At 49.7% G+C, this 12,721-nt stretch overlaps 1 protein-coding gene across 3 annotated transcripts in view; it reads right to left on the bottom strand.

The window, feature by feature from the left end:
• Csmd2 (CUB and Sushi multiple domains 2) overlaps positions 1 to 12,721 on the bottom strand; it is a 569,250-nt gene that overhangs the window by 252,217 nt on the left and 304,312 nt on the right. For 2 of the 3 annotated variants that reach the window (XM_087548710.1, NM_001446899.1), the window contains 3 exon segments: positions 11,296 to 11,373; positions 6,323 to 6,410; positions 5,493 to 5,617 (listed from right to left, as the gene is read on the bottom strand). In XM_087548710.1, the coding sequence (XP_087404836.1) occupies positions 5,493 to 5,617; positions 6,323 to 6,410; positions 11,296 to 11,373 (291 nt within the window). 3 annotated transcript variants of the gene reach the window in all.

Genomic DNA, 12,721 nt, shown 5'->3' with positions numbered 1-12,721 from the left:
CCGGTCTCTGTCACACCTGGCCTCCATTACGGGTCTTCGGCCAGTCTGTACTGTAGCTGCAACATCTTCCTGCCTAACCCAAGTCCTCCTCCTCTCCAACCCCTGCTTCTGACCTCCTCTGTGGTGAACATCCTTTTCCTTCCGTTGTCATTTCTTTCTGCAAATGTGCCTGACAATTCCTGGAACGTACACTGGACCAGCGGCGACGACTGCTGTTCTCTCTCAATTCACCAGGTTTCTTCCATTTTCTCATTTCCCCTTTCCATCCTAACCCAGCTTAGGCCTCATGGTCAAGTCTCTCTTCTCTCCCCTCTAATCAGTTCGCGGGAGAAATCGATTGTGGACTGGATATTTTCCATTTATGCTTCACATAGTTAAGCTTCGATGGGACACAATCACAAGAGCAGCAAAGCTTGTGTCTCTTTGAGTTCGTTACCCACCTCAAACTCTTCCCAGGGATTTCCCAACAACCCTGCCTCAGAGCTCTGTCGGTTCACCCACTCCTGCCTCCCAAAGACCCTCTCATGCCTTCCAAGGGCCCTCTGGCCTCTCGCCCTTCCCTTCCTCTGCTCTGTTCTCCTGACTGATGGTTTTGATACCTTCCTATATTTGGAGGAAGCTATTCAGCAGACGCATGCTCTTCCTGAGTCCCCAAGGTGTAACCCTGCCTGCTGATGTTTATTTTCTTGCTCTAGCAGGAGAGGTGACCCCTTCTTTGAAATGCCAGTCCCTTCTATAGGATCTGGACCACTGTCCTCTCCATCCCAGGAGCAGCCACATCTGTGGCCATACACAGAAGCCTGATGTCTTTGGAACTAGGAAGTGCAGCCATCATAGCAACCTGTCTTATCTCACTAATGCTTCCAGTAGGGTTACTCTGTTGACGACATCCCTGGTATCCTACACCCTAGGCCCTTCTCATCCACTGTCTTCCAGACTTCCCATCTTAAACCCTCCTGATCTCCTTCTCCTTTTTCCTCTTCCTTTTCTTCTTCGCCACCCAGACTGGACCTGAAGACCTCTCCCCAGTATTTCTGGTTCCCTTCACACCTTCATACCATACTTGATCAAAAGACTGCCATTGTTCAAACCTCTTATCTGCTTTCTCTTCCTAACTTCCGGGCCTAGTGGCCACTGGGACAACTATGGTCATATCATAGATTCAGGTTTGCCATCAAAACCAGCTGGCCTTCTATCCCTGGTCCTCCTTTGGTTCCCTCCCAATTTCCTGTAGAACAACTTCAAAATTGAGCCAAGCCATTTAATCCTACTGGTAGCTTACACTTGACCTTTCTGGAGTATCTGACCCCAGTGGCCCACCACGTTTTGGTTTTCCTCCTTCCTCCTTAACTCTTTCAAAGCAGGTGAGTATTCTCAGAGGGGGAATTCTCAGTATGTAAATGGCAATTTTTCTAGACATTTGAAATTCAGTTGAAACAAAGCTACCAAGAAGGGGGAGCTGCTCCACACAGTTCCCCCATATTCTGACTCTGACGGAGGTCCGAGTGCCATTCTCAAGAGCAAGTGGCCCAGAGCGTTTGGAGTGAGGGGTTGAAACAGCTCAACTCATTGGCAGTGCTTGTGCCCTTAGGCAAGTTGGTCAACTCCTAGGAGTTTCAGCTCAACATGAAAAATGGCTATTGCCACCCGCCTCATAAGGAAATGATGAAAAATGCCCAGCGTGTGCTGTGCTTTAGACAAGTATGAATGTCTTAATAAGTGGGGGCTTTATCATTGGCACATACAGGTAAGGGGCTTGGACAAAAAGGCATGAGTTCTAGTGACTCAGTAGGATATCTGTACCAGAAAAGAAAAGAAGACAGGGTAAGGGAGGGGAGGTGTGAGAATGGGAGGAGACATTAAGGAAGGGGACAAAGGGAAGGGAGGGGACACTTGGACATCGAGTTTAAGGGTTTGGTTCAGGAATCTGAGCTTGTGGTGGTCACCAAGGAAGAAAACAGACATGTGTAATGATCATGTCTAGCCTATGTTGTGCACAGTTCCCATGTTCCCTTTCATTTTGCAGTCAAGGGAAAAGATGGAGTAATGTCTCCTGTGCCATCTAGATTCTTAATTGCAAAGTTGGGACTTGAACTTAGGCCTTTGAGTCCTACATATGGTATTCAGTCCAGCCTAAATTACTGTATTTTAAATGCACACGCACAGACACACAGACAGGCACCACCACCCCGTGCATGTGCATGTACACACACACACACACGCACACACACACACACACACACGGACGCACACATGCACACACACACATGCACACACACATACATGCAGACAGACACACACGGGCACGCACACATACACACACAGAGTCTTGTTTCCTATTCACTCCCTGTCAGGTGTTTTCACTCCTTGTCAGGTATTTGGTGACACAAACATAAAAGTAACAAATACAACTCGTGTTCTGCCTTTTTGAAAGCATGCTCTGCACAATCGAGTTTTTATAGGAAACCAGGTACGGTGCTGTGTCTGTGATCCCTGCACTTGGAGGATAGAGGGGGGCGGTTTCCAAGGTTCAGGGTCATCCTTGAGGCTATCCTGGGCTACTTGAGGCCTTGTCTCAAAACTTAAAACAACGAAGATTTTCCAGGAGTCAAAGCAGAGGCTAACTTCTTCTGCTGGGAGGGAAAGGAAAGGCTGGAGCATCACCAATGTCAGCACTTCCAAAATGAGGGCCTGGTTCCACAGTTCTTGTTCACATCAATCACAGATCCGGCTCATTCTGGTGGTCCTCAAACATTTATTGAGAAGCTATTATTTGCCTGTCTGTGTGTTTTAGTATAATTAATTGTGTGGAAAAGTGAATAATTAAAGCCACATCATATTTCACAGACATCAGAGGGAAAACAATACCCCATGTGTGGTGGGCGGAACCCTTTACCTCTCCATTTTGGGTAACCTGTCTTAAAGTGGAGCTTCGTGTGATTGAAGGACTTTTGTCCCTTTATAATAGTAACAGTGAGGTTCACCTAAGCTATCAAAAAAAAAAATTAGAGAAAGAGAAGGAAGAAAGAAAGAAATCGCAATTGCTGTAAAAATTCCAATTAGTTTAAAACAAAAGATGGGGGTGGGGGAGCCTCAAGGACTTGCATCTAAGAGGGAGCTTTGCTCCTGACCTTCAGGGAAGCTGGAGAACGATCATCTCAATCTAAGCCTTGGGCTTCCACAGTCTCCCTGTCCACCAGACTGCACCTGAGGAGCCATGAGTAAGAGGAAGGCAGGAAGGTCAGGCTGTGCTGAGACCCTACCCCTTTAGTAAGTGCCTTGCTTCTATCCCAGTTAACGAGTAGGGAAGGTTTGGTTTTCTCCTTCATTTACAAGGTCCTGTACTGAAGGCTAATGAAGAGCTCCAGCTGATATCAGCCAGCTTAGGGACTGCGGTGGACAGGGGAGCGGCTTCTACGGGAACCTACGGCCATTATAGGATGAGATGTGCTTTGTAGCTCTGGCTAAGGCCAGCTGTGCAGCAGGATAAGTTACAGGTGAGCACATGAGCCTCGCAGGTGTCCCGGTGCCACTCCTAAATGAGAACTCGAGTTCACCTCGCTCACCTGGTGATGGGCAGTCGGGCAGTGAGTCTTCAATTCAGCAGGGAGGAAAAGGGATTCAGAGAGGTCAAGATAAAGGCCCAAGGACACACAGCTACAGAAGTGGCAATGGCTGCATTAGAAGGGCCAGCTTCCTGCCACCTGCTTTCACAGTGGCATGGGGTACAACAGAGTAACAGGAGAAAGAAGCCCAGTGCTTAGTGAAAGCACACAGAGAGGTTAGTCCAGTATCAGGTTCCCTAGACATAGCTCAGGTGGGGCCCACAATGTATCTGTAGAAAATACAGGAGCAGATTATTTGACTAAAACCACCTTCTAGAACACTAGCTCTTCCCCATCCCGGGCTTTTCCTCATAAGTGAACTACTGTGACTAAGAACAACCTTCCTCCAATAGAAGTGTGGCCTTCACTGCCACCTGAAGGCCTTGCTGCTTTGGCTTCTGAAAGGATGCCTTGGCCAAAGGTCTCCTGGTCTGCAGACTAGATACCCTGTGCCTTTCTGTGGCTTGGGGTTCTGCACCTGGACTCACGTAGCCTTCAGTTATTCATCCATCTCATGGAATCATTCAACACTTGTCATAAAGCACCTACTGGGTTCCAGGCCCCGTTCTAAGTGATGACCAAAAGAGATGTCCCCAGCATCTGTAGGATGTCCATCTTCCTTCTAGCACCTGCCAAGCCATGGAGTGCTTGACATATGTCATTTGGTCAGCTCCCTGAATCTTGCAGGGGAAGAAGGTGGATCCAGAGGAAAATGGGTGATCTGTCCACAACCTCAGTTATACTTAGGATGCTTTCCTTTGTGTCCCCAACTTAAAAACAAAAAAAGTCTAGCTATGTAGGAATGACATGGCAGAAAGTCACAAGGCCCAGCATATGCAGGACATCATGGCCACCTCAAAGCTGAACAAGTCGGAATGAATAGAAGGCCCCACTGGAAGATATTTTCATGACTCCCTTCCAGATTACTCATCAACACTTTTACAAGATGGACCAGGTTTTAGCTCTGACCTCATGTTCTTCCATATAATTATAGTTTAGTTCTCCTTCCCACTCCTGCTCTGCTTGGATTTCATCTTGATGCAAAGGTGCTTATGAAACAAAGCATCACCTTTGGTCAGAAGGATCCAGGATAGAACCATTTTTGTGGGCAATACATACCTCCCCTCCTAGAGGGATCCTCAGCTCCCTGGGGCTGTCTAAGAGCTGAGTGTCCTTCTGCCCCACTGACGGTCATTCGCCCACTTCCAACATTTGGATAATTTATGGCTGTTGGCAGGCAGTCTTCTTTGGTTTATATGATAGGTGAGAGTGTGGGCAGTAGGGCCCTTGAGGACAGGATGGCCAGGTTGCTGTCAGAGAAGCTCACTGAGTGGGCTTTTGATGCCTTGCTCCCGGGTCATCGCGATACAGCTAAAAACATTGCTTCAGAAACCACAGGTCTGTTTACTGCAGAGTGTGGGCAAAGCAATGGGAGCACTGGGGCAGAAGGCTAGGATGTATGTTTGTTAGAATAGATGGATCTAAGACAAGAGTGTGTGGGATGGCTTGCTTTCCTATTTCTGTGTGGTTCTGATCTCTTTGGGCAATGTGTCAGCAACTTGCTTCCTATGCCTCCCCTGTCGGACTATGAAGTCCATGAAGGGCAGGGGTTTTGTCTGTCTCCCCACCTCTCTACCCCTCCCCTGTCAGACTATGAAGCCCATGTAGAGCGGGGGTTATGTCTGTCCCCCCCCACCCCCTCTTCTCTATGCCTGCTCCTAGCAGAGGCCTTGATACAGATAAACATGGTGATTAGTCAAAGATGTGAGATCTGAGGTTTAGGGAGTAGTAGAGGGCAAGATGAGCCAGCCTGGGGGATGGCCCCATGCCAGGTCTCCAGGCCCAGCCTGTATGTCTGAGTGAACTCCCTTCCCCAGGTGCCCTCACCTCGGCAGACCGGCCTGTGGTCACTCCAAGCTGCAAACATGTCGCTCACTTTCATGCAGGTGATCCGCTTGGACCCTTGTAGGTCATAGCCCTCGCTGCAGGTGAACTGGACGCTGGATCCTAACCTGGGAGACAAGGTGTTTTATGAGTTCTCTCTCTAGACCTGCTAAGCCCTGCCCTGAGGAGAACACCCTGGCTCCTGGCTCCTGGGGGAACATTCTTTCTCCTTCTGGCCTTTCATCTGCCATCTTCTGTTCACCACTTAAAACCTGTGGGAGGCTGCAGCTGCCCTTCATCTTAGTTGTTTGGGAACATTTGATGGCTTTAGGGTTGAGTTAAAAGGAGACTTTGTGAGCCGAGAGCACTGCTGGGAGATAAGTATCAATTAGGGCTAAGGGTGGGCTGATGGTGCCCATAAACCAGGGTGAAAATGGACAGATATGGGAAGATGCCTTGGTAGTACAAAACTGCAAGAATTTACTACCTGAGGGGCTCTGAGGTCTGCTAGACAACAATAGGCCCGACATCATTCACGTACCATGTCAAAGAGTGACAGCCCTTTAAACTCTGGCTGGCTACACGCATGTGGTGGCCATTTAACAAAGGTATGTGTTAGCTGTACCCGGTCATACCCCATATGGCAGGGATATCCTTCCAAGGATCAGACTAGGAGAGACGATAGCTTGTTCCCAGTAAATGTCACTCTGCACCCATCTCACCCTCTCCACCCCACTTCCAGGAAAGTCAGGTCTTATTCCCCCCCCCATCCCAGCCCAGGTCACCCCACCATACAGCATATACAGCCAGAAAGTCCCCAAGTAGTTTCTTACCTGAAGTCTGAGCCTAGTCTTTTTCCCCTTTCAGGTATGCCGGGATCTGGACACATATTATGTCCTTGGGACACACCAACCTGAGTTACTACAAGGCAAAAGAACAGTATACACATAGAGAGATTGTCTCAGGAGGGCACCAGGCTGGGCAGCATCTCAGGGAGGGAGGAGGAGACAGGACGAGGCCCTGCTCCACCGGAGTTGTGGAGGATGCCGGGGCTTTCCTGACTGTGCAAGGTAGGAGGCTACTTTCCATAAATTCCTTTGCAAGAAAAATCCAAGTGAAATTCTTTGGGATCATATGGGCTCTGAGACGGCCCCTCTTGCTCAACAACCGTCCTGATCCCTCATCCCATACCACCCGTGGCCAGAAGTGGACTGTCCAAAGGCTCTGGTCACCTCCCCATCCTGCACTTCAGATCCAGGGATGGAGACTCTAGATGAAATGACTCCGCCCCGCCCCCCAACCTCAGCCCCCGATGAAGAGATGACTCAAAGGAGGTTAAATAAAATGTGAACACATGATCAGAAACGTCAAAGAATGAGAGAGAGAGAGAGAGAGAGAGAGAGAGAGAGAGAGAGAGAGAGAGAGAGAGAGAGAGCGCTTCAAGTTCAAAGCAGGGGCTTGTGCTCAGATTATGGACATTTCTTCTGAGAGCCCTCTTCCCGTCAGATCACAATAAGCAAGTACCAGAATATTCTCCCCTCCCCTCCCAATGTTACACTGGTCAAGAGCACCAACCAGATGTTACCTGGGGGTATTTCTAGCAGCTGGGACAACATTCTTACACCGTTTTTTAAAAACCCAAATCTTATGCATGGCTGCCTGAACTGGAGCAGAGCTCAGTCTAGGGCGGCGGTACACACACAGTGCAGACAGCGGGCAAGCCCTGGGCCCTTGCATGATCACTGGTTTTGACGGTTCACATTGCTCAGGCTGGCCTAACTTCACACCTCTGCCTTCCCAGAGTGGCAGATGACTGAGAACTTATGCCACCTTGCCCAGAGAAGTTTATTCAAGGACCCCACCAATCTCATGACTCCCAACAGCAATCCTGAGGGATTACAGGGTGTCTATGGCGACAGTCTCTGAGCTCGCCCACGTTCCCCTCTCTTCCACTCAGCACCCCACAGTACAAGAGAGGCACTCTATCACCCACCTTACACACAACTCACTCATTCTCCACAATGGGAACCCATTTTTTTTTCTTTTTTTGTACAAGGGAATGACCACTGTCTTCAAGAGGTTTCCCATGGAGGGAAGCCATGGAACACTGAAGGGACTTCAGAACCGGAAGTGGTGGTGTAGAAGTGATGGCGGGACCAGCCCCGTATTACTGGGAGAAGTGTGAAAGTTTTCCCAGAGGAGGCGACACTTAGCATGTGTCCTATAAAGGGGTAAGATTTAGATACATGGGGACAGTGGCAAAGGCAGAAGAAAAGCACGGAAGAATGAGATGGAGACAGCGAGGCAGAACTGGGGGGGGGCGGGGGGGCGTCAGGTACAGCTAGAGCATAGGGGAGGGAGAGATGAGAGGGCGGAACACGAGGCTTCAGATGCGTGGCTTTTGAGGGTTATGAGTCTTATCCCAAATACACGGGAATGGGTGGGGGAGGCTGTTGGAGGGTTCTGCACAGCTGAGTGTGCGGCACCTGTCCTTAATCCCAGCACCTGAGCAGTAGAGGAAAGTGTATCTCCATGAGTTCAAGGCCAGCCTGTGCTACTCAGCAAGTTCCAGGTCAGCCAGAGCTACATGGCAAGAAAACAAACAAACAAACAAAAAACAACAAAAAAGAAAATAAAACAAACAAACAAACACAAGACCTCAAACAAAATGAAGCGCCCTTGGTGGCAAAATGGCACTTACAGAAGGAAGCTCTGTGCTCATTTAGGTCAAGGACATCAAGAGTCTGGTGAGGTGTGTGATGTGTGAATGGATGAGGAAAAGAGGGGGTCACTGGAGAATGTGAAAGGATAAGGCAGGAAGAGAGAGAGGACAGGGGCCTCCTGAGCCTGGGTCTGTGAAGACATTGGTAGCTGATGCAAGGTTAAGTCAATGCTGAGGTTCCTGCTCATTGCTACAAGCAGAGGCCTAGCACAGCCCCTGCTTGCATCTCCAAGTAGCCCAGGGGACTGCTGACAAGGGAATCTGGCCACTTGAGGCTCCAGGCTCGAGCAGACACGGGCTGAACTCTTGGTTGTGTGGTAAAGTCAACAAGGCCTTGTGGGTGGCTGCACATCGCTGGTTGAGGCACGGCATCTCGCCATCTCGTTAGCTTTTACCCTGTTCCTTGCTCACTGAGCCTATTAGATCGTCAACAGAACTGTGATCCCCACCAATCCCGAAACTTGCAGGCCCAGGCAGCGAGATTGAAGTCTCTGAAGTGGAGTGAGTTTTCAGCAAGCCATGGTGTTTTTGCAAGGACAGGAAGGAGAGGCAACTGGGGCTCCAGGACAGCAGGGGCTTGGGGAGTAAAGGTGGTAACCAGGAGGAGAAGATGGCTTCCCTCATCCCAAGACCTGTCCCTGATGGCTTTGTCATCCAGCCTGTGGACCATAACTGCAGCAGATGCTAAGCTAAGTACCCATCGTTCTCAGATCCTAAACCATTCAACTTGTGTAGAGACCACACCCATCCCAAGGTCCCTACCAATGGAGACACCCACCTTTTAGCAGCACCTTGAGAAATCCCAGAAGTTCCCACCACTTTCTTTGCCCTCTCGTTCAGTATGGACAGCCGTCCAGACAGCAGATGAGGCTGAGCCAAAGCTAAGAATGACCAAGCCCCCACCGCCCTGCCTCCCAGCCATCAGCCAGCCCCTGAAGTACTACTGTTCAGGAAGCTACAGATCATTGAGGCAGCTCTTATCCAGTCAGCACCCTTTCCTTGGGCCATGAGGCCCTTGGAAGACCTACCCAGCTCTCCAGGAAATGAACAAACTTAGGTCCAGGGATCAGATCACTACATGAATTGCAGAAGCAAAAGGCATTTCCTGCTGCCTTCAGAATTTCCTACCTGCACTGTCAGTCTAAACCAGACACTGGTACTGACTTACTGTTGGCGACTTGGGGGTTGAGGGGAGAGCAGTCAAAAATGAAGGGTAATCCTGACCCAACCGGGCATGGCCCCACAATGTCCTCAGGTTCTAACCATTCAACTTGTGCATGGACCAAGTTGTCAAAGCAGAAAATATATGATGAATCCATGCAGATATCATCCACTGTCTCGATGAAACTTGGGCCAAAATCACACCTTTTTTAGGAAGTATTACATTGGAGATTAAAAACTTGTTAAAGAAATACCACACATACATATGTATGTTTAAAGACTGTTTATATTACTTTCTTAGTCATTTCTCTGGGGCTGTCGTGGGCACCCAGGGAAGGTGTAAGTGACGAAAACCACGGACTCTCTCAGATAAATGCACCCCTGACACAACCCGAATTTTTCAGCTACTTTGTGGGCCTCCCACAGTAAGGAAGGCCCTGCAGAAGGCTCATCTTAGACCCATAGCATCCCTGGAAGGAAGGCAGGCTAGAGTTCTGTATCCCCATTTTATAGATGTTAAGACAAAGTCATTAGTTTCTAGGGTAGCATGAGATAAACACTTGGGTCCCTCCCCTCCCCGCCACACAACACTGGACATTTCTTTAAGTGTATTTGGGGCTCTGTGGCAAAGTAAGGACACAGTTGCTTTTGTTCATTTTGTCTCCATGGCTATGTCAAGAGCATTTGGGCTCAGGGAAAGGCAAATGATTCTCTGCAGGGCCCAGGGTTAAACCAGAGCTCTCCTAGGGTCCAGTCTTTACCCCTGATATCCTTAATCAAGCACAAAAGCAGAGAACTCTAGCTTCCTTCTACCATCAAACCTCCCGGAGCAGGGACCACCATAGACTCTGGTCTACAGGTGAAGAACCACTAGTATCTTCTTACTTAAGAGAGTGTGAGACAAGGGCAAGTCCTCACACTCTGGTTCATTCTACTCAGGCCCCAATGGCCTCTGCCCCCAGCCTTCCTCTGGCCACAGACACCAGCACAGACCTTGGGAACCTGGTGGCTTTCTCCCATCTTTCTTTACCAAGTACCCTTCTGGCGATTGGAGAAAAATAAAAAAAAGCCAAGGGAGGTAAGATAGGACGGAGAAGAGGGAGGACAGGTCAGGGGAGGAGGAGGAAGATGAAGGAGAGAGAGGGTAGCTAGACGGAGTGGCAGGGAGGAAACTCAGTCTCCTGGCAACCAGAGTAGCCTCCCTGTACCTGCTTCCTGATGGGTAATGGAACATCTACGTCCCACCCTCAAGGCTTACACTCTAAATACCTTCAACACAGGCCCAGCAGGTGTCTCTCTGGATGTGATGCTCTAGACCACTCCCCAGCACCAGACCTCTTTTCGTCTTCCAAACAAGGGTAGCAGGAACAAGCCCCCAAAGACGCAATTTGCCCAAGCACGTCGCCGCCAGGATTTCCCCACAACCCCTAAGAGCCACGATCCAAGTCCCCACTTCACTCTCAGGCTGGCCCAGCCAGGTCCAGCACCCTTAGAGGGTTTATTAGACATGTCCCTTCCTCTGCACCATCTGACCTTGGGAGCCACACACCCCACACATGCACCTCCAGATCCCAGCCTGAAGAGGCACTAGAAAGAGGACTGTCTTAGCAGGTGAGAGTGGTTCAAAAGGAAAAAGAAAGAAAGAAATGGGCAGAAATGACTCCCTGGACTGCAGACCGAATGGGGAGTGAGGAGGGGTGGGGAGGAAGGAGATGATGGAGGGAGAAGGCAGAGAGCAGCTGGGGCTGCTCATTAGCTGCAGGCTCTGTGAGTCCAGGCACAGATGGAGGGAGGGAGGGACCAGGGAAGTCATCTAGCAGAGGCCGACTTCCCTGGGCTCACAGCTGGTCACAGCGCTAGAGGTTCGGACCCGAGCACGAGCCCTATGCGCTGGCACGCGTGGGCGGGCCAGGCGACACTTACACACTGACGTCTTCTGGTTATTGTCCTTGCTGGGCATCAGCTTCACGCCTCGAGACTTCAGCTCAATCTGCTTCTTGACTAGAAAGGACAGAAGGAAAAGACGGTCGGAGGGGTAGTCTGAGACCTGGATGGGCTTCCTGCCGAGTGACGTGTGCCCACTCTTTGGACAGCTGTGACTTAACGTTCTCGCCTAGTTCGAGCTCGAGAGCCACGGGATGCAGCAACAGCAACCAAAACACCGCCAACCATAAGTAAATTAATCTCATTTTAAATATATTCAGACTGTATTCATGGCCATGCTGCAAAGGGCCATGAGCCACGCGTTGGACACATTTGCAAGTCAGCTTTATCCTGTCTCTTGGCTTGGGACATCCACGGAGGGAGGCTTCCTGTATAGTAGGGGTAGCAGGGTCTCTGCCAAGAAGGACAGGATGCTGAGGGAGGCAGGAAAGGGGCTCCAGAGCCTTGTGGTGTCTGAAGGGCTCAGGGTTTGCCGAAGTCTCTCATGGGAGTGAAGTTCCACTACTGCTGAGGATTCTGGGTATGAAATGATTTCTGTCATCTCCCTGGGGGATCTTTGGTGAGCATCTGTAGCTTGCTGAGTTTGGATCTAGAATGCTCTCCCGCAAACTATGTATTAAGAGTTCGACTGTCAGCCAGCGACACTACTGGTAGGTGCTAGAAGCGTCTGTAAGTGGAACTTATGGGAATGTCATTAAACGTGTGCCCTTATAACGGTCCTTTGGACTCTAGACCTGCCCTGCTGTCATGAAACGAGCAGCCTCTCCCTCCATCGTGGACTGTGCTGCTGTAGGCTCAACCTATAGACTGATTCCTCTTGAAGTCATGATCTTAAACAACCCTTTCTTCTTTTTAATTGGATTTGCCTCAGGTGTTTGTTATAGCAATGGAAACCTAAGGAGTGCACAGTCTGCCCTCTGCATGCCTGCAAATCTATACATTCTTTCCCCACAAGTTCTGAGCCAGCCCTGACAGGGAGTGGTAAACTGGGTCAAGTTCCATTTGTCACTACTCCCCATGTCATACCGTTTGTGATATGAATATCGTGTGGCACTGGGAATTAAACCCAGTATTCATACATACCAGGCAAGCAATCTACCAGTGGGCTATTTATATCTTTGTCCTGTGGTATGACTTTTGTAGTCATTGCAGAGTGAGGTATTTTTTTCTCCCACCCCTTAACCTTGGGTTTGGACCCTGTACACTTGGAGGCCTTGCATCCAAAGCCTTGAAAAGCACCTGCCGGATTAGGTTTACCCGTTACATCTTCATTACCATGGGAAGACGTGGTTATAGAGTTGAGCCTATAGGCTCAGCCAGACCCAGCCCATACCAACTGACTTCGGGGCATGAGAAGCTGAGTCCTGGAGGCCACTGAGGTACGGAACTTGGGTGGCAGCCTAGT

The sequence above is a fragment of the Rattus norvegicus genome, chromosome 5 (assembly GCF_021556685.1).
Source record: "Rattus norvegicus strain SHRSP/BbbUtx chromosome 5, alternate assembly SHRSP_T2T, whole genome shotgun sequence".
Taxonomy (NCBI): Eukaryota; Metazoa; Chordata; class Mammalia; order Rodentia; family Muridae; genus Rattus; species Rattus norvegicus.
The sequence above is the reverse complement of the archived record's forward strand: the minus strand, read 5'-3'. Positions and strand labels throughout refer to the sequence as shown.